Below are 25,700 nucleotides of genomic sequence, written 5' to 3'. Positions count from 1 at the left end.
TACACTGGGCCAAGCTCAAGGTGGCAAGGAGGAAGCCCCAATTGGAGTTTGTATATAAGATTTTGAAGACAACCGAGCTAGTGATTCTTGGTGAAGATATCAGCAAGTTGGTCAGCAGAGGAGATGTAGTACAACTGGAGATTCCCATTCCTCAGATATTGATGAGTGATGTGGCAATCAATTTCAATGTACTTGGTGCATCCATGAAAGGCATCATTATCAGCAATGTAAATAGCACTGCGATTATCACAATAAAGATAAGTTCTAGTGGGTTGTGGAGCATTTATGTCAACCAAGAGCCATTGAAGCTAGACGAGCTTGATAGTGGTGTTAGCAAAAGCACAATACTCAGCCTCAATACTAGAATGAGAAACAACGTCCTACTTTTAACTATGCCATGAGACAAGAGAAGTACCTAACAAGAAGCAAAAACCTGTGATGGAGTATCGGTCAATAGGATCACCTACCCAATCTACATCTGAATAAGCATTAAGCTCGAAGGATGAGAGGAATAGTGAAGATCTTGATAAAGTGTGCCATGATGTATCAGTGAATCCAAAAAAATGACAACATAGTGAACAAAATGAGGAGCGTCCATGAATTTACTAACAATCAAATATCTCTCATCCCACATTAAAATGATTAACTAGTCTTCAAAAAATAGTGGAATTGAATATAGTTTAGTAACATTTTCAGTTATATTTTCATGTTCCACACCTTTTGGATTGATTTTTTTTTTCTAAGTTCTCATTTAGCTAGGATAATTGATTTTAAACTTATTCAGCTTATGTGACCTATATATAACTTCTTAAAAATTAATATTTTTTTAGTAAAACTATACTTTTGTTCAACTAATTTTTTAGGTAAAATATTATTTTCGTTCCTAAAATTTTTACCAAAATTTTGGTTTTCATCCCAAAATATTTTGTTACACATTTTTTGTCCCTAAATTAATTTCATAAAAGTTTTACTTTATATCTTTCTGTTTATGTGCATTAGTCTATATCCTATTTGGCCTAACAAAATGCTTATGTGATAATGTTTTTAGCATTATATGATGTGATTTGCACCAAACCACTTTCTTTTTAAAATGTTGGACATGTGGCATGCAATTATTGATCACACATGGAAATAACGGCAAAAATGGGCTTTTGCCCCTTTCGCTCAAAAGATGTAGCAAAATGCCCCTGTTCTAAAATTATTTAGCAAAATACCACTGTTTTGAAAATCGATTCTCTAAAAATCAAGTTTTACATTGAAACTCGATTTTTAGAAAATCGAGCTATAGGCAATCAAACTTATAAAAAAAAATTATGGAACTCGAGTTCTATATGAATTTTTCCAAATAACTCAATTTTCATCAAATCGAGTTTTACATTGAAACTCGATTTTTTTAAAATCAAGTTTCAAAACAGGGGCATTTTACTAGATAGTTTTAGAACGTGTGCATTTTGTTACATCTTTTGGGCTAAAGGGGGCAAATGCCCATTTTGGCCAGGAAATAACATTAGACAAAGACAAAATTACCCCCTATGTCTCTTGATAGAACCCAAATCCCCAATTTGATTGAATTAGAGTTGAGTTAGTGCTTCCTGCTTGAGACTAAACACACGTGCCTCGTGAGTCGAATTAATTTACTTCATTTTTATATGACTGTTAGTTTGCCTAGCTCTACCATGGGGCTGAAGTGGCCAATCGATGGTGTTGGGTACAAAACTATTGCTCCATAACTGTCGAAATGATTGTGTGGGTATGTCTATTTCTGGTTGATAAGGAGATTGGTGTTCTTTTTATTCCCCTCATTAAGCTTATCTTTTCATCATACAAATATTCATTCCTTATGTCTAAAATCAATTTGTCATCAGACTCATTTGCTTGGGCAGGTATGTGAATTGCCTAGGTTAGGGATGAACGAACTTATTTCATAAAAGAAAGACAAAAATTGATTTGACATATGGGGCATTTGGGTTTTGTCTCAAGAGGCACTAAGTCAACCCTAATACAACTAAAATTGATCAAGAGCTAAAGGTAATTTGTTCTTTGTCTAATTTTCTTTCTACATGTGATCAATAATAGCAAGCCATGTGTCCAAGCTTCTTAAATAGGAAATGGTTTGATTCAAGTTAGATCAAATAACGCTAAAAAAAATTTACCGCATTAGCATTCTTTAGGCTACAAATGATATAAACTTAAGGGAAAAAAAACATAAAGACAAAGTAAAACATTTACAAAAAGTTAAGTGATGAAAAACAAATCTTTTAAAGTTTAGGAACAAAAACGGAACTTTTAGTAATTAGACCTGATAAACCAGATTACCTTGTTAATTACTTGTCTGATAAATGTTATATAACACAAACTAAACTTACTGGCTAAAGCAAACTGGAGTTCAAATAAATAAAGTGGCCTTCAACAACATGTTTGGAACATCCAGCATCGATGTAGCAATTAACTTCAACTGCATTTAGTCATTCTGTTGCTTGCATTGGAATATTCTTTTGAAGACTATAGTAATTAAATCAGCAAGAGATGGACACAGGAAGGTCCCTCTAGTTGTAATGGCCATGGCTATACTTTTGGAGTTGGTTCAACTTGTTAGAAACTGAAAAGAATATGGATGGACACCCAAAGTGGGCATGTCCTTCTATATACCTCAAGATAATTGTAACATCCAAGAGTTACGGAGTAATGATTTGGACCGTTATTCTACCCTACTAAATCCACTATCCCACTCAATATTAATGGAGAAATGTGTATATAAATACCAAGAGTGGTACCTATTGAACAGTAAACGAGTTCTGCATTTTTTATAATGTTTACAAAGTGTTGTGAGGCTCTTGAGTTGTAGGTTATGTTTGCATCACTCTAGTAGTGTGCAACACCATCAAAGAAACGTTTTTAGTTCGTGGGTTATACAAACTGGAATTCAAAACATGTTTGAATAGCTCGTCTGCATGGAGGCTGGCTCTAGACAGTGTAAAACAATCTCAAAGCTCTTGTGTGATCGTTGGTTTAGACCAAGAGAAGTATGCCAAAAAACCGATTGTTTATATTCTACTGCAAATCTCTATTTCTTACATTAGTATCAGAGTGTTTATAAGTTGTTCTTAATGTCATAGGTATATATGATTAGTTCTTAATGCATTTTATGCTTCTATGATATGCTATGAATTTCTATGCACCTCACATGGCCTTCAATGGCAAGTCTTGATTCTGAGCATTTCGTACCTTGAAATTAATATATGTTGTTTATATTATATGTATTAATATCTACCTTAAGTTTCGTAGCAAATCTCTAAGTGTGCCATGAGATATAGTTTAATAAAATTTAGAACACCGAAACTTTAAGGACAAAACTGTTCTTATATGATTTCTATTTGCAAACTATAATTTCATATTATATATTTATATGTTATAAGCTTTAAATCAGTATATGGTACGTCAAAAATGGATTTGAAATGAAAAAGATATAAGCACTTGAAGTTTTTGTTTTAAACCCATTTTTTGCTAAAGATTTTTGAAGGCTGGAGGTTGAAGACAACCAATTCCAGAAAAACCCACTCTCTCTAGAACAATGTACAGCGCATGTTAGCTTTACAGAGTTTTGACCTCTACATAAGGCACTACATAGAGTCCCACTCGCCTAGTACAGTTTACACGGACTGTTAGTATTACAGTTAAACACACAAAAATGCAGAGTGAAATATACGCGTCTAATGTAATAAATAAATAAATAAACTTTTGAGGACAGTAAACACAAAGCCAGAAACAGATACGTTGTTTGGCTATCATTCAGCCTACATGAATGTATGTTTATTATAAAGCATTTGAAAATAAGATGGTGGGGCCATAAATTTTCTTGTGGCTTAAAAGTTTTTTGTTTTTTTGGGAATTGCCCTTAAACCTGTAGCATGACACGTGAATAGTTTTTCTAGTTTAAATATATATGGTGACGATTCATTATTCTTAGATTTAAAGGGCTGCTGCAATTTACTAATGATGATGCGGTTCTTTATTGGTAGTGTATATATTTTTAAGAAATATTTAATGATATGGAATTAATTGATTCTTTAAATTATTTAATTCCGATATTATTTTTTAGTGAAATATGATATTAAAAATATTTACACAAAGACAAAGCAATAATTATTTGTTAGTAAAATGACGACATGTCTATATGATTTGTTCTCATGAGTTTAAATTGTGATAGCATGTTTGACTTAATAGTTAATTGATAAAATTGGTGAATTTTTTTTTAATACATATTTTTTGTAAATATGTTTAGAATTAAAATATGGAATAGTGGGAGTATGGTTGAGTTGTGTTATCTCCCATACATAATTTTGTACAAAGATTAAAATTAAGCTGAGTAATAAACACTAGTGGCGCAAGAGATGATTAAGAAGCTTAGTGAATTTTTGATCTTGCGATGTGTGTTGATTATCTAAGTTTATTTTAGATCACATATCAAAATTTTTTTAATGTGTGTGTAATGTCCCATTTGTGAAATTTTGTAGCGAAATGGTTTCTAAAGGTATAGTTACTGATCTCAATAAAGGAGAGAAACTAGATGGTAAAAATTACAATATTTGGCACCGCAAAATCCAATATGTGCTGAATGAGCAAGAAGTCCTAGAGACTCTAACTCATTCGTTGAGTAAACCCGATGAGGGAAGCACTAAGCAACGCCAACGTGATTTTGCTGCCTATGAAAGTTGGCGTAAGAAGGATTTGTGTGCGTGCTTTACAATGTTGAGTAACATGCACAATGACTTGATTGGTGAATTTGAGCAGTATACAACTGCACAAAACATGTGGAAAGCTCTAAAGCTAAGATATGGAGGGACATCAGCCACTAAACTGCGTGGCTTATCAATGAAATTTGATTCATATAAGATGGGCTCTGAACATACGATGAAGCAGCATCTTAGGGCGATGTCCTCCATGATTCAAGAGCTCAAATTAGCTAGAAATCAGCTAGAAACAATCTTACTGACGAACTGCAAGTCCAGGCAGTGATTCGTTCACTACCAAGTTCATGGGAGACGATGTGTCAAAACTTGACACATAATGAGAACATCAAAACATTTGATGATGTGGCTCGTCACTTGGAACTTGAAGCTGAGCACCTTGAAGCAGCCAAGCCAATTAGTTCTGTGCACATGGCTGAGACTAGCTTGCGTAAGACATCTAGGCCTAAACTCAAGCAACCTGATTACGCTCCTGGACAAGAGAGACCTAATAGGCCACCGCCTAAGATGGCTAATTTTGTCAGGCGCAATACTAGAGGAAAGCGCGCAAAGAAGGACAAGTCTAAGTTGACTTGTTATAATTGCGGAAAAAAAGGACATTTTGCTCGTGATTGCACTGAGCCAAAAAAGGTAACACCTAATCCTACATCTCACCATGTTTTTGTAACTAGTCATGTCTTTGTTGCTAATTCTGCTCCTATGTGGATTGTAGACTCAGCAGCAACAGAACATGTAGCAAGAGATAGAGTGGGATTTGTGAAGTACCGTCAGATTCCTGTTGGGAGTAGAGACATCAAGGTGGGAAACAGAGCTAGTGTGGAGGTACTTGGAATTGGTACCTACAAGCTAGAGTTGCGAGGCGGTCGCACTCTGTTACTCCATGACGTATTGTATGCTCCAGAGATCCGGAGGAACTTACTTTCCGTAGTTACTTTGTTAAGACTTGGTTTCCGGTTTATTTTTTAGAATAATTATGTTTTATTGCATTTGGGAACAGTTTATTATGGTTGTGGTTTTATTTCAAATGGTTTTTAAAATTTTGGATATTGAATATTATAATAATGATAGTTCAGTTTTTTTGACTTCATCTGATAATGCTTCCGATAATTCAATTATATGGCATGCTAGGGCTTGACCATATAGGGCAAGAGAGGATGACTAGGTTAGCTAGAGAAGGCCTTATGGGCAATCTCGCTAAAGTCACTTTATCCACATGTGAACATTGTCTAGTGGGAAAGTCAAAAAAAAAACCGTTTGGAAAAGCCACATAGGCATCTTTTCCAGTGCAACCAATCCACTCTGATATATGTGGTCCAATGAATGTGAGGGCAAGGAATGGAGGTTTCTACCTCATCACATTTATAGATGACTATACATGTTACGGTTATGTCTATTTGATTTCTTATAAGTTTGAGGCTTTAGATTGCTTTAGACAATACATGAGATTGGTTGAGAATCAATTAGACAAGAGCATTAAGGCTCTCAGAACTGATCGTGGGCGTGAGTATCTACTTGAGCAATTTAAGGAGCTATGTGATGAAAATGGAATTGCAAGGCAGTTAACGATGTCTTATACACCGCAACAAAATGGTGTGGTAGAAAGGAGAAATCGAACACTGCTAGAGATGGTTAGGTCAATGATGACGCAAGTAAACCTACTGATTTCATATTGGAGGGATGCACTTTTGACTGCATCCTATATACTTAACTGAGTGCCCTCTAAATCGGTATCTTCCACACCTTATGAACTATGGACCAACAAGAAACCTGACTTGAATAACTTGCGGCCATGGGGTTCAATAGGTTATGTTCACAATACTTCTCATAGATATGGGAAGTTAGGGCTTAGAGGAAAGAAGTGTATCTTTATAAGATATTCCGGGCATTCCAAAAGCTATGTGTTGATAGGTGAACAACCTAATGGAAGTGTGATTGAATTGGAGTCACATGATGTTGATTTCATAGAAAGTGAATTCCCTAACATAGGTGAGGTTGAAAAGAACTTGACTCTTTATGAAATGATGGATCAAGAGGTAGGCACCCTAAGTAGACTAGTAAAGGACAAGGAAAAAATTCCTGAAACTCCTAGAGACAATGGAAGCGACTCATAACCTAGTGGGAGCACACCACTAGAAGTTGATCCACAACAACCTCAGCCACGTAGAAGCAATCATGGTAATGTTCCTTGTCGTCGTTTCGAGATTGAGGGGAAGCTTTCATGATTGCTTCACAGGATGATGATGAGCCAAAAACTGTGCAAGAGGCTCTCTCATCTTCTGTTACTGATGAGTATATGAAAGCAATGAGTGATGAAATGGAGTCTATAAGGACTAATCAGGTCTGGGATCTGGTAGACTTACCGTTAGGGCGAAAAGCAATTGGGAACAAATGGGTTCTTAAAATAAAACACAAGGTAGATGGGCCAATAGAAAGGTATAAAGCTCAATTAGTGGCAAAAGGATACACTTAAAAGGAGAGTGTTGACTACGAGGAAACTTTTTCTCTGGTTGTGAGGTTTGCCTCTAATTGACTCATTCTAGCCATTGTTGCAAACTTGAATTTGGAATTATACCAAATGGACGTTAAGACAGCTTTTTTCAATGGAGAACTAGATGAAGAAATCTATATGGATCATCCTATTGGCTTTGTGACCAAAGGTCAAGAGCACAAAGTGTGCAAACTTAAGCGATCCATATGTGGTTTAAAGCAGTCATCTAAACAGTGGTATCTGAGATTTCATCGAGCCGTTCTATTGAATGGGTTTACGATAATTGAAGAAGATCACTGTGTCTACGTAAAACGATCCAAAGGAAGTTTCATTATTTTGTCATTGTATGTCGATGACATATTACTGGCCAGTAATGACATGGAGATGATTATCGCCACAAAAGGGTGGTTGTCCTCTAACTTTGAGATGAAGGACATGGGTGAGGCAGATTATATTGTGGGGGTTAAAATCCTCAAGGATCACTCAAAGAAACTTTTATGTTTATCACAACAAACCTACAATAAGAAAGTTCTTGAGCGTTTCCAAATGAATAATTGCAAGCCCATAGATACTCTAGTTGCCAAAAATGAAAGCTTAAGCCTAGATATGTGTCCTAAGACTAAAGATGAAAAAGAAAAGATGGCTCGTGTTCCCTATGCTAATGCAGTTGGAAACTTGATGTATGCAATGATTTGTACTCGGCCTGATATATGTAATGCTATTGGATTAGTCAGTAGATTTCAGTCTAATTCAGGACTTGCTCATTAGAAAGCTGTCAAGAGGATATTAAGGTATCTTAAAGGGACAACAGACTACAGCCTTTGTTATAAGGGTTCATATTTGCGTATAATTAGCTATAGTGATGCTGATTGGGGTAGTGACCTAGATGAATGCAAATCTACATCTGGATATGCTTTCTTGCTAAATAATGGCGCCATCGCTTGGAGTAGCAAGAAACAACCCTGTATAGCATTATCAACTATGGAAGCTGAGTATGTAGCATGTTCGGCAGCTATTCAGGAAGCAGTTTGGTTAAGGAGGTTCTTTTAGAATCTTGAGGTTGTCAAGGATGCCTCAGATCCCATTACGGTACATTGTGATAGCATGGCAGCACTTGCCTATGCTAAAAACTCTAAGTATCACGGTAAAACCAAACACATTGATATACAATATTACTACATTCGAGACATGGTTGCTCACAATGAAGTGGTTCTAAAACACATTTCTAAAAGCCTCATGATTGTTGATCCTTTTGCAAAGCTTATAGGAAGGGATGCCTTTCAGGCTCAGGTTAGGAGTTTGAGGCTACGTAGAATATGATGATATGTTGTTTTTAGTTATCATTTATTTTGCTCTTTTGGGATATATTTTTTAATGCATATGATGTTATTCAGTTAATAATATGTATGTTTACACACACATATACCATATGATGAATTATGTGGTATGAAAGGTATGTCGACAGGCTTAAGTCTGCTCACTCACACGAGCAATCGCCTCTGGCGCTTGAGTAGTGAGCAGAGATGAGACATTGTGTCATTCAATGCTTATGTAGCATATATAGATGGTTGACACAAACAGATGTCGCCTTAGTTAGAACTAAGATGAGGTCTATAATATATTTATCTTAATTAGACTGTACATGGATAACCCATGATCCATGTAGCCTGTGGTTAGCCAGATGCGAGACCTTATTTGATGCCTGAGGTGGCAAGCTAATAATGGACTCGAGTTAGGCGCTTGAGTAGCGACTAGACTAAGATTTGTACAGTGTATTAAATTAAGACATTCTCTCTTACTTAAGAGAACTCCACCATAGCATACTACATGTGCTTCCTCGACCTAAAGCGGAGGTGAGAGAATAAATCTCTGCTTCTTCACCGTGTGAGTCCCATGGATCTTTCATTAAGATCCTACTTATGCCCTTGTTACTTTTGACTAAGTCATGAAGCTGAGGTTTTGATGTCTGCTACTTTGGCATGTTATCTATGGCCATGTTGGATTCGATCTAAAGGGACATTACTAGGAAAGCAATTGGACCAAAGTTAAAGGACATGAGTGCAAAGGGAAGACTATTTTTGTAACACATCCTTATATTTGTACTCACTGTCGACAAGTTATAACGCTTATGGTAGCGAAATAATCGTGAGTACATCTAGATAGTTATGATGGATCAAGCATAAGTCTAAGTATTAAACTCAAGAAGGGTTAGAGATGCTTGATTCGATGTGTTAATATATGTCTAGGGCATAACAAGACACTTTAGGGATGTTGCTATGCTGGTCTTAGTATAAGATTTAGTATAGTGCTCCCAAATATGTTTTTCAAGTGTGCTTGGCGGTTGCACAACCTATTTGCCAATATGAATGAACTGAGAAACACATTGAGATATGGACAATAGGGCCATGCCCACAATGGATGAGTGGGAGATGTTAGAAACTGAAAAGAATATGAATGGACACCCAAAGTGGGCATGTTCTTCTGTATACCTCAGGATAATTGTAACATCCAAGAGTTATGGAGTAATGGTTTGGACCGTTACACTACCCCATTAAGTCCACTATCCCACTCAATATTAATGGAGTGGTGTGTATATAAACACCAAGAGTGGTACCCATTGAACAGTGAACGAATTTTGCATTTCTCATAGTGTTTACAGAGTGTTGTAAGGCTCTTAGGTTGTAGGTTATGTTTGCATCACTCTAGTAGTGTGCAACACCATCGAAGAAACGTTTTTAGTTCGTGGGTTATACAAATTGGAATTTAGAACATGTTTGAATAGCTGGTCTGCTTGGAGGCTGGATCTAGACAGCGTAGAACAATTTCAAAGCTCCTGTGTGATCGTCGGTTTAGGCCAAAAGAGATATGCAAAAAACCGATTGTTTATATTCCGCTACAAGTCTCTATTTCTTACACAACCAGAATCATTTCTCCAAATTTGATCATGATAATCAAACTATTTATTTTCCACTAATGACTAGTTGAACTAATGCCACCTTAGGGTGTACATTTTTTTTTCTTTTTTCTTTTTTTCTTTTTTCTTTTTTGTAGTAACTATTCGCTTTTAAATATTAATCAAACTACTTTTCTAACATTCTTATATGTAGATTTGTTATCAACATATAGAGTTGTAACTAGTGAAGGGTTACTCAAGTTTATGATTTATAAGCACTCTAACAAAATAGCGAACATAGAAAGTGTCAATCAAACCCGCAACGAATTAAAATCAATGTTTTGTATAACAATTAAATTTATGCCTAACAAACTTATTTGTTATACAAAATAACAATCACATGGAATAGTTCTCAATATTGATATCATGTTCAATCAACTTTGCAAGTTATCCACTTTTCCCAGAAAATTAGATAATGAATCTGTACGTAAGCTAAACATTTGCATCACCACTCTGAATTATTTTCTTTGATTAGTAAGTTCCATTTTAATTAGTTCTATTTTCATTATTTTTCTTTTGGGTCTTATCTTTACAAATTACAAATAGACAAATCAGTTTTTGCGGGATAAAATTTGCCGTATTCCTATTAATAATCTATTACCTTCTATTTGTTTATCCCTTATATTTTTCTTGACCTTAGACATTATTAATTAGTTGTTAGTCGTTGGGGAATTGAGGAGTATGGTGGGACCCGGAGTTTCACACTTGGGTAGGGGAAGATGGTACACTCTGAGAGAGCTTGAAGTCGCCGCTGATGAGCTATGTGAAGAGAATATTAAGGGAGTTTTGGCAGTTTGAGATCTAATCTAGAGATTGAGGGACTTTAATCCCAATAGACACTCGTGCGCGAGTTACTGAATCTGCCCCATATTTAAATAAAAAAATTATTATTATTTGATACGTTAGTCACATTAACAATTTTCATATAACACTTAATAGTAAGGATCAAGTTGTCAAAACAACGAAAAGTTAGAGATTAAATGGACACAATTAAAAAGTCAGGGACCAAATTGACAATTCAAAAACTAAATTTGAAGATTTTGTTTTCACTAGGCTCAAACCAGGTAAACAAGCTCTAGCACAATACAAAATTTTGAGAAGTTCAATCGACACAAGATTCTTTGGAAAGAATTACATTCATCAAAAAAAAATCAATTGACAATTTACAGATGTTACTATATAGTAAATGGATACAAAATACAGATACTCGATACATTCAACATATACAAGCTAGTAAGGTGTGGGTCATCTACCTACAACGTTTTTTTTCAATGCTAGAAATCCTTTATTTCTATAACCCAATCCTCTTTTGATTTTGGAAAAAAGAAGAATAAAATACTGCTTTGTCGACACATTCACTCCACACTTTAATGTAGAAAATTTAATTACTAATAATTAGGATTTAAAAAATAAACTGATAAAAAAAGCAATTTTGCATCAAGGACTAATTATATGTTTTTTAACATTTAATTAGATAAGCTAATCATTCAAATTAAGAATGAAAAAGGATCCAAGATTTTTTGTTGAAACTTCTTGGCTACTATAAAACAAAAGGCTAGCTAGAATGCAATTTCTTAACTTCATGTTGGTTACCATATTTATCACCTTAGGCATGTATGTTTGTAACAAGTGATTAATTTCTTATATTCACTTTTTTTTTTTTTCAAAACAACATTGGAAGCTTAGGAAAGAGTGGAAATTCTGTTAAAGTTGAAAACATTCGTGTGAAGAGAGTTAATTTCAAGGGAACCACAAATGGAGCTCAGATCAAGACATGGCAGGTAGTAAATCTAGACTAACTTTTCTTTTTTAGAGAAATAATTATAGGTAATTATAATGTTCTATTACTTATATCTAATACTTTTACAATATTTGTAAAAAAGTTGGACTGGGTTACGCTCGAAAGATTTCATTCGAGCACATCACCTTAAAATTAGTACAAAACCCAATATATATCGATCAAAATTACTGCGATATCAAAGGCCCTAGAGGTAACTGTGGACAAAAGGTAAATCAAACAAAACCTTGTTTATATATATATATATATATATATATATATAATGGTAATTAATTTCTTGTAAGTAAATCTTATATATTTAATACAAATTAAATTTAACTTTTCTAACTACGTACAGTCAACTGGAGTTAAGATAAGCCAAATGACCTACAATGACATAGTTGGAACATCAAGCACATATGTAGCAATTAACCTCAATTGCAGTAAATCTATTGCTTGCACTGGAATAATTTTGAGTAGCATACAGATTAAATCAGATAAATCTGGACAGCAAGTCGTCTCTAAGTGTACTAATGCCCATGGCACCAATTCTGGAGTGGTTCAACCTAAGTCTTGTCTAGAATCTTAACCAGATAATCAGGCTATGTATTTTCCATTAATGACTTATTAGTTTTTTATTATTATTACTATAGATTTGGGACATCAAGGCGCACGGTCTATGATATATTTCTCAAGTGCCGAAAATGTAAATAAAAAGTAGCAAAGAAGCAGAATTGTAACTTTTATTTCAATGTAATTGAGCCAGATTCAGTACTTTTTTGTGAATTAAAACCTAGTGAAGCAATTGCCCATCGGTACATTCACATCGAAATGCAAAGGCAATTAATGTCTATAATTATATGAGATGATTCTAGGATAATGCTTAGTAATTCAGACGTGCATTACAAAAGGGCACTGCTGCCTCTTACAGAAGGCCATGAATATCCCAAATGGCAACTGGGAGGGAAGTCATTACAAAACAAAAGAACTAAAAGAAAATGTATTTCTAAGTTGCAAAGAATTTTAAGGATGACTTATACAAGTTACGTGAAGGAAAAAAAAGAAGGCGTAAATGCACTTTTAGTCCCTACATTTTGACCCGATTTCTATTTTGGTCCCTACATTTTATTTTTATTACTTTTAGTCCCTAAACCAATTAACGCGTGACATTTAAGTCCTTACCGTCACCCAACTAACAGAAAATGCTGACGTGGCTGACGGCACAGTAAAATAATAATTAAAAATTCTATTTTGGTATTAAAAAATTGTCACGTCAGCGTTTAAATTAATTTTAATTAAATAAACAAAATTAAAAACAAAAAATTGAACATGAACATCAACAACAACAAACCTAGAATCAAGAACATGAACATCAAACCCAGAATCAAGAACATAAACAACAACAACAAAATAGATCAGAGAACCACACCTAAACCAACAAACCCAGAATCAAAAAAAAAAAAAAAAACTGGACTCCACTTCCCATTTACCCAAACACAAAAAAAGCATGGTCGGGCCTTCACTCAACACTGCCATCAAACCCACCACTACTACCATCAAATTCCTCTGCAGCTACGGCGGCAAAATCCTCCCCCGTTTTCCCGACAGGAAACTCCGTTAACTCGACGGCGAAACCCATGTCCTCACCGTTGACCGCTCCATTTCCTTTTCCGGTTAGTCCAACTCCGTTTTAATTTAATTTTTCTTTAAATTAAATTTTTTTTTCTAGCTAGAAATTGAATTCGATTTATGGTACAGAGCTATTGTTGAAGCTCGGAGAGTTGTGTGGTACAACTATGAGCCTTCGTTGCCAGTTGCCGTCGGAGGATCTAGACGCCCTGGTGTCGATCACCTCCAATGAGGACCTCGTGAATCTCATCAAGGAGTACGACAAGGCCACGTCGCCGCCTTCATCTCTGAAGATCAGAGCGTTTCTCTCGCCGCCGAAACCTACTAGAAAATCAATCTCTTCTCCTCTTCCTCCTCCAATCCCTAATTACTCGACGTCTTCATCGAAATCGTCGTCGTGTTCCACCTCGTCTCTGTCTCCGTCTCACACTCTCACCGGCACCACCTTGAGGTTTTCGGCGCCGACAGCCGACGTGTGCCTCCGCCAGATCTCGCCGCCGGTCACTCCGTTTGGGATTGGGATTGTTGAAGCTCTGTTCGACTGGGTTCATTGGTTGGGATTGCAAGGTTTGTTGTTGTTGTTGGTCTGATCGGTGTGGGTTTGTTGTTGTTGGTTTGGGTGTGGTTTGTTGTTGTTGGTTTGGGTGTGGTTCGGTTTGATCTATTTTGTTGTTGTTGATGTTGATGTTCTTGTTCATGTTCTTGATTCTGAATTTGATGTTCATGTTCTTGATTTTGGTTTTGTTGTTGTTCATGTTCATGTTCATGTTCAATTTTTTGTTTTTAATTTTTTTATTTAATTAAAATTAATTTAAACGCTGACGTGGGAATTTTTTAATGCAAAAATATATTTTTTTAATTATTATTTTACTGTGCCGTCAGCCACGTTAGCATTTTCTGTTAATTGGGTGATGGTAAGGACTTAAATGTCACACGTTAATTGATTTAGGAACTAAAAGTGGTAAAAATAAAATGTAGGAACCAAAATAAAAATCGGGTCAAAATGTAGGGACTAAAAGTGCATTTACACCAAAAAAAAATTCTTTCATTTGAAATGAATTCCTTCGGTGATTTAAAGTGATACTATTGAAAATAATAATAAATACAATGAAAAAGAAAAAGAAAAACAATAGTCTAAGTGATCTAGGAATGTGGAAGAGGAAGTCTCTCTATGGGCCCACGATGAGCCGAAGCTATTGAGTATTGACAGGATCCCTGATTTAGTTCCCATTGTTATTCTCTACCAAGTTCATTTCTTCAGCTGCTATATACTAGATTATCCATTTGGGTATTCCGTAGTTTTATATATCTTATTTGCTAAATATGATACAAATAATATAGCTTTTGGTAGATTTTACACCAAATAGCTTCTGGTAGATTTTACACCAAATGTGTGATAAAAAGCTAAAAGCTAAAATTTGTTGCCAAACAATTTGGAAATATTCACATCATGCCACATATTCCTTATTAGCCTTTTGGTCAATAGAAACATTGTTCTTTCCATAATCACAATTACATTATATATACATAAGACTAAACACTCCAAAGTTCGGAGTCATTTTGATTTTACCCCCTAGTATTTTTTTTTTTTTTTTTTTGAGAAACAAACACACACACACACACACACAAGGGAAAAAGAAGGAAGTTTTAATACAAAGACACGTCACAAACTCCACACAAAAGTTATGATAACTTTTAAGGTAAGATGAGATCTGAGACAAATTATACTATACATATCACACTCTTAAACAATGTGATTACCCCTAGTATTTAATAATTCAAATTCATACCCCTAACATTATTTAATATTATAACACCAATCCTTCCATTTATATCCAATAATATGTTGATCATTAAATACCAAATAATGAATAGAAACCATTAACATAAAATAATTAATATTTACCAAATCTTTAAAAAAAATTAACGTTACGAAAATCACTCCATCTCTCTCTGAAATTAAAAAACACAAAAAAAATAAAATAAAATTTAAAAAAAAAATAATCTCAAACCTGATCAATCTCTTTCTGGTACCAATCTCTCCATTTCAAACAATGAAGTTTAAGGTAGCGAATATGGCTAACAAGCATGTCCCTAATTTGTCATCCAGATCGACAAACAAATTAGGGAACATGCTTGTTACAAATTAGGGAGCATGCTTATTAGTAATATCCGCTGCTTTGCCAAACTTACATCCGCCTAAAGGCCAATAGTCTTTCACCATGGTTGTGTATTTAACTAATATAGAAATTGATGGAATAAAGTCGAGTGTTCCAGGTTTGGAACAGACCAGTTTGATCCAAAAGATGACGAGAAGAATTAAGATGAAGAACGACCACTTTAATTCAGGCAGGTTTTATATATATCGTTTTTGTGGTGCATCATAACATACATAACCATCTTTCTGCGGTGGCCTTGTCGCATGCGGATTCGAAGGTAGATAGTTTTAATGTTAGTTGGGTCACCGAAAGGGAGCTTATCAAAAAGTAATGGAGGAAGAAAGAATAAAGGGGGCCTACGAAAGTTACCTGGACCAGCGGTAATTGCTTTCATCTCATTGGGTGCATGCATTGATTGTGAAGAAAATCCAATTCTCCGGATAATGTAAAGGTCCATAATTTAACAAACTACAAAACAATCACGGGAGGCTAGCGCTATAAATTATGACACAAGGTAAAGCCTTATATTTCAAAATTTCACAACCAATAACTTAATTTGAGATTGATTAACAGGATCCCTAACTTAGTATCCAAATTATCAAATTTGAATAGCTCAATCTCAAATTAATGGATAGCTCAATTAATTAATTAATTAATTAATTTAAGGTGCACATTATTAATACGCTTACAGTTTAGGAACGATAATTGAGAACTAAGCAATTAATTTAGACAGTGAATTGAATAATGCAAAATAATCTCAAATTAAGATGTTTGCATTCCCTACAGTTTAGTGTGGATAGCTGTAATTAATCAAAAAATGAATCAACTTCTCAATCCCTAACAGAAGTAACAACAATCCAAAAACTGATTTTCCAGATTTTGTTTTCACTAGGCTCAAACCAGGTAAACAAGCTCTAGCCCGAAACAAATTTTGAGATGTTTAAGAATTACATTCATATAAACAAAATCAACTGGCAATTTACAGATTTTACTAAATAGTAAATGGATACAAAATACAGATACTTGATACATTCAAATATACAACATATTGAATAGATCAACAATGACGTGATTCCCTCGAGTCAATATAAATCTTCCCTCTATTTCATGAAACATTCTCATAAAGCCAACCTTTGAATTGTCATTTCCTTGAGTGAAGTCACTAATCTTCGAAACACCTTAAGATTGTGACCTACTTTATCCTGAGAAGACAACCACCACCATGTAAATATCCAATTCTAAAATCCATGAATGCATATACTAATGACTTATATGACGTGAACCCTGACAACTACAACCAAACCAAAAGATTTTCGCATTGGCATTTAATTTTTGAAGAATGATCTCAAACTAAAACCACAGCAAGGCCCTTTGGGCCTTGCTACAACCAAACCTCTATTAAAATGAAAGAGTAAGGATTCAGAAATGCTTTCTTCACAAAAAATAAATAGTCACCAAAAAGGGGGGGATGGATCTCACAGATGATCCTGACATACCGAGGAAAACCAGACTGAAGATCTTATTATCTTGGACTGAAAAGACCAGTCTTGCTTCTGGCTTCCAGTCCTACCAACATTTTGTTCCTAGTGATAGACTTGATACTCTTTCAATATCAGATCCTCAATCCATTGAAGGTAAGGATTCTTTTTCCTTCACTGTAGAGATCTTAATTCATAAAACTAAACAAACAGTAATGGAAGGAATGAACCAGACATATTGGATGACCACTATATAAAATTATCTGCAAATTCATTTTCTTGATTTGAAATTTTGTTAAGAGTGAAGAGTTTTTTTCTTTTTTTGAGAAGCAGTAAAGAGAACTTGAATCCTATTAATCACCTACCCTGCATCTGGAATGGCAGGTCCACAATGAGGACCATAACAGATTTCATTCAAGTGGGAATGACTTGAAGTTTTGAGGCTACTAAGTTGTAACCAGTAAAAGAAGCATACCTCACTTAGTAATTCAAGCCGTTCTAATGTTGGAATTAGCTCTTCACATAACAAAGATATGTCGTCCCCAGAGTCAGACTTGTCACCATAAGTAATTGTTTTCATGGTTCCACTAGCATCTGATTCGACAGAACTGCCAACAAAATACAAAATTAACTGAGGAAAAAAAACAACATTCAATCTCAAAATGACATCAAGTAAAAATGAAGACAAGAATGGATTTTTGCTTTGAGGTCCACCTATCCTGGAAATGGATGAGGATGACATTTAGCACTTGTTCTGCAAGTGGAACTAATAGACCAATTAGCCGATCTCTGCTGCCAATAACCTGACACATTTCCACCATCGCAATATACCGCCTGTACAGTACAAGAAGCAATTTCAAAATCAACAAGAACACATTACATGCCCTAGGAGAATACAAAGAATAAATGTGACTAGAAAATTCAAAAGTTCACCAAGATACACTTATTAAGGTCAGCAATCAAGGAAGGTCCAGATGGACCTTTAGCACTTACACAACATAGGTTTCTTTTGGCAAGCATGTTATATGTGATTGCAAATGATCTAGCTCGCATGTGATACCATTTAGAAAGCATAAGTGGTTAGCCAAGTAGCCAACAGAAATTACTGGAAGCATATTTGTAACTTGCATTAGGAACATTTGAGTTCAAGTAACAAATTTCTGCATTACTTAAACGAATTCATGTCTAACTGCATCCAACTGAATATAATCATTACACATTAGTTCTATAATTAAGATTGTCCATTTAAAAGAAATTAACATAAGAATAGGCCAAAAAACAAAGAGCCTTGTAGCTCAATGGAATTACCTAGTATCCCTTATGAGGAGAACTAGTGTTTGAATTCCCCTACCCCACTTATTGAAACGATTTAATTATGAAACATAAACCAAAAGGACTAACGCGTGCCATCAGTACATTGCCATTGGAAGAAGGGCGGAGACTGTACCACTGTCTCTAGCTATGAACATCCCCAGCCTAATTATTACTTTTTCCACTTCATGCTCAAAGAAATTCTTCTAGTTATCATGAAACAGTATGAGACTATTAAATGGTCTTTGTATTTTACAACTAGTAAAATTAAACAACCAGCAAGTGAACAAGGGAAATTAATTATCCATAATATATTATCAGTTTGAAATAAAAATATGGCATTAACTTTAAACAAATAATTGGTAACTAAAGCTTGCATACTTGCAAATCATAGACCAATATACCTTGTTCTGTCTTTCTACAAAAGTATGCTTCAAGTTCCAGCACATGGAAATGAAACAACTTTGTTCAAGCAGATTGTACACGGTTACACAATTAAGTGTGGTGCAAGAAAGAATTCCTACAGATCGTGGCTGAGTTTGATATCGTCAAAAACCATACAGGGATCAAGCACCGCAACCCCCTAATCACCCACCCCAAAAAAAAAAAAAAAACTATGGAGGGTCACTGATAATATATTAGACCTTAAGTTTCAACCCAAAAAAACAAAACAAAACAAAACAATATAAATATATATGTGTGCGTGTGTGCACACCTAAATGTTGAACAAAGTGTGCATTTTAAAGAAAATTATTGAAAACTCTACAATAAGTTCTATCGTATAAAGGATCATCAAAAGCCAATTTGCTGCAATCACAAGGATAAATTTTTATTTATTTATTAATTGAAATTACACACACATGCAGTGAATTTTGAATCAACAACCTCACCCTCTATCTTGCTGTCACAAGGACAGTAGGCACAATATGTACTAGAGATAATTCTTGTACAATGATGAGTTATAAAAAACCAACCCTACACATTAATTAAGGATTGAATACCTAATACATGTCATATTGGTGGTTGCCAACAAATGTAAAAATAAATATATAAAAAATTTAGGTTTATTGAGGACATTTTTACTAAATCTTCAGAGAATATAAATAGTAAATAAAAATATTTTACAAACTAAACTATCACTTCAAAAGATTAATGAAAAAAGTGATGGAAAAAAGACTGACAATTACCTTTTCTGTATATCGTCAGATGGTGAAACATAATCTTTCCGAGAATACATATTGATAATTTCATCCACCTCCTGTCTTGATAGTTCATTCATGTCTCGAATCTGCAGAAGCATAAGCATAATCTTACCAGTAATTTAGCAAAGTAAACACACTGACTGATAAAGACAAGGAAACATTGGAAAACACAGAAAATATTAATTCTAGTCTGGGATCCTCTTGCACCTTATTAAGTATTAATGATTTTTCCTCAGCTGCTCTTTGAAGAGCAGTTGTCAGAGAATTAAGAAGAGAACCAAGTGAATTTAATGTGGGCTGTTGAAGTCCAACAGGAGCATGGTAATCAGAGGGGGCATCTGAAACCTGTGAAAAGGCAAGTTGGTAAGCAAAGAAATATCCACCCATTTATTGGGCAGAACCTTTCCCCAAATTGACACATGTACGAAAATAAAACCAATACATTAATTAGCTTAAATCTTTGAACACATACCTCCAGTCGCAGGGATTTCTTTGTGACCAGAAAATACAGATAAGTGCTCAGGCTGAAGCATAATCGAAATGAGTTTAGTTCTGATTTCCTCTTATTCTGATCATTTACCATAAAAAAGGGAAAATGAGACAAAATAATGTATAAATAGAAAAGCATTAAACAGTGAGCCAATTCCTCAACTATGCTGGAAAGAAGATGAGCATTGAGCAGAGCTCAAAAGATCGTACTGATTGGGCAAAACTATGATTCTCCGGCTCATGAGAGAATAGAGCACGCATCATACCGAAAAGCCCTTGAACAAAACCATATTCATCATTCTCTTCATAAGGCCAAACCTGCAAATTATCAAGAGTTTGCCTTAACAAATTATCAAGAGTTTGTCTTATCAAGACAAACAAACTGTTAGAGAAATAGCAAGGAAAATACAAGGTACAGCAGGGACGGATATTTAGGAGCAATTTGGATGCCCATTAGGATGCAAGTAGCAAAGATTTATATGTCTCATAGTGCTCATAAGCTGTCCAATCACCCAAATTATGTGGAAGTATTTACTTTACTGAAAGTAAGAAAGCTAGCTTAAAGCCAGAGAAATAATTTTACTAGTCCAGAACACAACTTCAAAGACCCTCACCTTGCTAAGTATACCAACAACAAGATTGATCTGCTCCATCGTCAATTCATCAGCTTCATAAACATCTTCCCGAAGAACTTGATCAATAAGCAGTTGATGTCCTTTGACAAAATCTATGACTTCACGAACAATTTTATTCTTCACCTATTATACAAACAAATTGATAAAATATAGCATGAAAATCCTAAGTAAAATGAAACATTCACTGATTGTTCACAAATACATTAGTAAATATATTTCAATTAAAAAAAGGCAAAGTCACAACCTGTTATGAAGTTTAGAATAAACTGAAAGTTTTTTTCTCAATCATTATTAGTTTGAGTGAAGATGTAAATTTTGATCAAACATACCAGCTCACATGAGCTTGAGGTCACACCAAGCTCACTATAATTATTTTAAGACAAGACTGGATTGTGATCTCAGATCTGTTCTAACTTTTCTATTCATGAAATGGGGCTAAAAAAAGGTAGAGTTGGATGATAGAACTATTACAATTACACCACTGAGACACAACAGATTGCATGGTAAACTCAATAGAATGATTCAGGTTCAGTTTGAATAAAGGCAGATCTAATGACAAACTTAATTCCTTGACAGTAAAAAGCTGTCATTGGTTAATGAGGTCCCTGGTGGGATAGAATCAGGATTCTGTCAAAAGAGAACCAGAATTTGCAAAAGTTTCTACTGTGAAGCATGGTATTGTGGCTCCAAAGAAGATGCATCATGCATCATCTAATTTTAAAGGAATTTGGCAGCAAAGTTCCTATTTCCAATGTATCCAGGAATAAACTCAACTCTTTGAAAAGAAATCAAATTAATTAAGCCTGACCTCAAAAAACTCAGATGTATTAATCAATGACGTTAAAGAAAAGACCAATCTCAACATTGGCGTTATGATCATTCGTTGTTTGTCAAAATCCAGAGCCACATGTCTTTGAAGCTTCATGTCAACCCGCCTCAAACTTCCCTGGCAGGTAGTTCATTTTCAATATTAGTAAACTGAAAGAAATAATCCTAATGACTAACAGGTGCTGTATTACCAACGAGAACATAAAGTGACAATTCACCTGAAAATTGAAAGCCCTGCAAGAAGCAATGTGCTCTAAAGCACCCATAGAATATAGAACCTGAGCTCCAGATTTCCCATACTTGTGACTAATTCTTAATAGTAATGCAAGCTCAGCCTCAAGCGTACAAGCTCGCTGCAACGAGTTGAGTGAATGCCTACCATCCTAAAACAAAAAGTTCAGATCAATTTATCATATCAAAACTTAAAAATGAATACTACCCTGAAAAAAATACTTAAAATATTGATCTGAACTTCAAAGGAAAACAAATACATATTCATAGTAAACCTAGGAGAGGACTCGTATGTATTACTCCCTCAAAGGATCTAGAATGCCATAAAAATATGTCAAAAAGTTCTTTCTTTTTTACTATTTATGGTTGAATTTAGCAGGTTTTGAAGGTACGTAATTCTTCAGAAATTTAAATGATATTCAATCGAGTTAGAGCTTTATAACAAGTACGAAATAAAGTAAAATTTAACAAATAAATCTTGATAACTTTCAATTAAGTGAAACTATAACTTCTGAAAAAGGAAATTGAAATGCTTAATGCATAAAACCTTTCAATTCAATAGAAACATATTTACAGGTAAAAAGGCAGAGCACATGAGATAAATCAGCAGTTTTTTGAAAGACAATAGCAAGTTCCCAAACGCAAAGATTTTTTTTTTTTGGATAAGATAATAGTTTTATTGATATCAAAAAAGGGAGTGTCTAGGGGTCAACAAATCAGGTACAAAAATTACAAGAATCAAGAAAATAAAAAAAAAAAGAATGATTGGTTTCATAAAGCAAACAACCAATCCAATAAATTTCTGAAGAAAAATAACTCTAGGTCTGGTATGGATCTCTCATTATCTTCAAAACACCTACAATTTCTTTTCCTCCAAAGACACCACAATAAACAGTAGGGAACAATTATCCATACATGACCATTTCAATGACAACCAAACCGGCATTGCCAACAAGCTAGGAGCCCCACAATTGACTTTGGCATAACCCAACTTACTCCAAACGCAAGGAAATTTTTTTTTTTTTTTATTATTATCAAAATTGAAGAATTCAATAAAAATTTAAAGTGCAGCAGATCATAATTGGGCAATTCCAAAAACAAAATTACTCATATAAAATAATTGCTTCAGAAAAACGAAAAGAAGTCCAATACCAACACTATTGTTGGCATCCTATTTATACTATAACATCTATCTAGCCAGAAGATTGGACCATCCAGGAATGGAAATTTTGATTTTATTTAACAAAGTGTTTCAACATTAATGCTTTGAATTACGGAATAAAAAGATGCTGTGAACTAAAGCGAAGCATGTAGATTCAGATATTCAAATGGATAGTTTTGACAGGGTACTTCGCAAGAAGACAGCACAAGTGGCGTTCCAACTGCTAATGCTGAAGAGAGATGTTCAGGTGGGTAAATTTTACGTTTTTAATATAAAAATATATATATTATCATGCCTTGGCATCCAAATATCTCAATTACATCACCACTATAATGCATGATATGGTAAAATGTCATGAATCAATTGTGAGAATATAGCGGATAGAAAAAACACCTGATAGGAAACATTGCTGATGCTCATGAAGCAGGACCTTAAAAATCCCCTGCTTTGAAGTTGGCTTAAGAAAAATCTTTCATGATCAATACAAATCAACGCATCTAAAACATAAAGTGAGATTGTCTTCCCAGGTTCACTGCCTTGAGTTGCATCCTTTAATACCTGAAGATTTACATTTAAAAGAAAAAAAAATACAAAAAAAGCAAAGAAAAAGGAAAAATCAAATGTTAAAATCACATAAAATTCAAAATTGTAATGCTGATATATAAAAATAGTTAAAACTATTGAAGAACACAGTCACAATCTAAAACACACACACCCCAAAAGAAAAGGTAATTGAAGCAGACCAGACAAAAAAATGAAAAGAGATACCAAAAGCACCAACTGTTTTAATTAATAAGAGGCACAGCTAAGTTTAATACCAAAAAAGAATAATGCCAACAGTAATACAAGATCAGTGTGTCATGAACAGTTAAGCATTTCTTGATTTGTATGAATATACTTCAAAAGAAGATATATGCATGCAGTGGTCAATCACTACACACAAACATACATAACAGTTGATAAATCAGCCGCACACACATCTAAGAAAGAAAACAGACTAAAGGCATAAATTTGTGCATGCATTATTAATAAAGGCACACCACTATTTCTAGCCAATAGCAATATAAAACAGTCTACACCAAACTTATATTCTCAATTAGAAAACCTTTTCCTCTTTCCCCTTACCCAGACATTTAGACCAAATATTCAATCTTAGCTAGCAATCAGTAGAGAACCACTGCTATTGGCGAACAAAACCTTGAATAACTTCTAGTTCTTCCATATTAAGACATAGCACAGTAATGAATGTTTTCAGAATTCATGAATTTAGTTCACACATTGCACACCAAAAAATCAGAGCAGGAATAAGAGACCCACCAATTCCAAAATAGACTGCGCCTCTTTCCTTAAAATTGAAAAATTAGCTCGTGCCAATTCAGCCTTTTCTTTGTCCATCTATAAAGAAGAACAAAATCAACATCAATAACTCTTCCAGCAAGTGATAACTAATGCCAATTCAAGACCTTCTGCCTTCTAGAAACTACACACCTTCTGGAGATCCAGATCTTCACCCTCTTGCTCATCAAGAATCACGTTTTGCAGAACTGTTGTTGGAACATCTGGGTCAAGCATATGCCGACAGTATTGGAAATAGCTTAGAAGCAAGGCATATTGGCTGAACAAAGAAAGATAAATGGTCAGATGCCAATTGAAGTGTAAACAAGCACGGAAACTGCACCAATTTCTTATTTGAAACCATACCGTCTCCTCAAGGTTTCAGAAGATTCATGTCTAAGAATTGCCATGACAAGCTTAAATAATATGGATTGACAGGCACCATTTGAGATTTGCTTCACCATGATAATGTCAAGACAACTAACACTATCAGAATTTAAACCACCAGGGAATAAAAATCTTTCATCTCGTAGTTTTGCCATGCATGTTAGAGCTACCTAAGGATATTTCAAATCAGACAAAAAAAAATGATAAGCGGCATGAAGGTGCAACAGCAGGAACAATAGGCTCAAGGCAAAGAGATCAATGTACCTGGCATAATATGGAAGCCATCTTCAGCGAACAGTCTGGAGAAGCAGAAGCGCTCAGAGTAGCATCAAGAACTCTGTAATTGACCAGATTAAATAGTTACAGAGAGCCTGAGAGAGTAATGAAAGAATCAGTGATGATAAGAGAACCCACTGAAATAGAATTTCGGATCGATTTTCAAGCGATGAAATTCTCCTAGAAGCAGAGACCTGTACAAGCATATAGTGGAGGCAAATGAAGCATAATAAGAGCATATAAAGTTGAGTACATCATAATGCAATACAACCTAAAATCTCACTTTAAAGAGTTCTCAAATGATATTCAATATTATTTTGTTGATAAATCAACAATATTAAATGGGTATCTTTGTCTAAAAATAATGAAAAATATAAAATAAATAAATCAATGGACCTCAACAATTTGTGACCAGCCAGTTAACATATGGAGCTGGGCAGCTTGTTCCTCAAGGTTCTTATTGTACTTCCATCCCCATCTCAACAACTGTTGAATCGTCTCTCTTACATCATTTAGCTCAACTTCACTGCCAAAGTTACTCAACTGGGGATAAAAAGAATTGAATTTCTGAAACAGCAAACTAGAATCAGCACCAGAATTCTGTGTAGGAAG

The 25,700-nt window shown here is 34.6% G+C and overlaps 2 protein-coding genes across 4 annotated transcripts in view; one reads left to right on the top strand and one right to left on the bottom strand.

Moving 5' to 3' along the window:
• The first annotated feature begins 8,340 nt into the window (after nt 1–8,340).
• Nucleotides 8,341–12,555, top strand: LOC142634706 (polygalacturonase-like). Its single transcript, XM_075808979.1, has 2 exons — nt 8,341–8,526; nt 12,325–12,555. The coding sequence occupies exons 1-2, from the start codon at nt 8,341–8,343 to the stop codon at nt 12,553–12,555; spliced, it is 417 nt and encodes a 138-aa protein (XP_075665094.1).
• Nucleotides 12,556–16,489: 3,934 nt separating this feature from the next.
• Nucleotides 16,490–25,700, bottom strand: part of LOC142621544 (nuclear pore complex protein NUP205) — a 35,868-nt gene continuing 26,657 nt past the window's right edge. For 2 of the 3 annotated variants that reach the window (XM_075794824.1, XM_075794825.1), the window contains exons 29-45: nt 25,485–25,655; nt 25,227–25,282; nt 25,077–25,149; nt 24,792–24,982; nt 24,579–24,705; nt 24,408–24,485; nt 23,484–23,648; nt 21,916–22,080; nt 21,678–21,815; nt 20,849–20,992; nt 20,445–20,552; nt 20,218–20,313; nt 19,953–20,090; nt 19,731–19,831; nt 17,947–18,066; nt 17,708–17,840; nt 16,490–16,956 (exon numbers count right to left, since the gene is read on the bottom strand). In XM_075794824.1, the coding sequence (XP_075650939.1) occupies nt 16,873–16,956; nt 17,708–17,840; nt 17,947–18,066; nt 19,731–19,831; nt 19,953–20,090; nt 20,218–20,313; nt 20,445–20,552; nt 20,849–20,992; nt 21,678–21,815; nt 21,916–22,080; nt 23,484–23,648; nt 24,408–24,485; nt 24,579–24,705; nt 24,792–24,982; nt 25,077–25,149; nt 25,227–25,282; nt 25,485–25,655 (2,088 nt within the window). In that variant the 3' untranslated portion in view covers nt 16,490–16,872. The remainder of the gene's footprint in view (nt 16,957–17,707; nt 17,841–17,946; nt 18,067–19,730; nt 19,832–19,952; nt 20,091–20,217; nt 20,314–20,444; nt 20,553–20,848; nt 20,993–21,677; nt 21,816–21,915; nt 22,081–23,483; nt 23,649–24,407; nt 24,486–24,578; nt 24,706–24,791; nt 24,983–25,076; nt 25,150–25,226; nt 25,283–25,484; nt 25,656–25,700) is intronic. The other variant, XM_075794826.1, reaches the window with a different exon arrangement.

This window comes from Castanea sativa, chromosome 1 (assembly GCF_040712315.1).
Source record: "Castanea sativa cultivar Marrone di Chiusa Pesio chromosome 1, ASM4071231v1".
In the NCBI taxonomy this organism is placed as follows: domain Eukaryota; kingdom Viridiplantae; phylum Streptophyta; class Magnoliopsida; order Fagales; family Fagaceae; genus Castanea; species Castanea sativa.
Note: the sequence above shows the minus strand (reverse complement) of the source record. Positions and strands in the feature narration are given on the sequence as shown.

Coding starts and splice junctions, on each gene's coding strand:
- LOC142634706 (XM_075808979.1), top strand. CDS start 8,341: ATGGCAGCACTTGCCTATGCTAAAAACTCTAAGTATCACGGTAAAACC. Junction 8,527..12,324: donor GGGATGCCTTTCAGGCTCAG/GTTAGGAGTTTG, acceptor AACTACGTACAG/TCAACTGGAGTTAAGATAAG.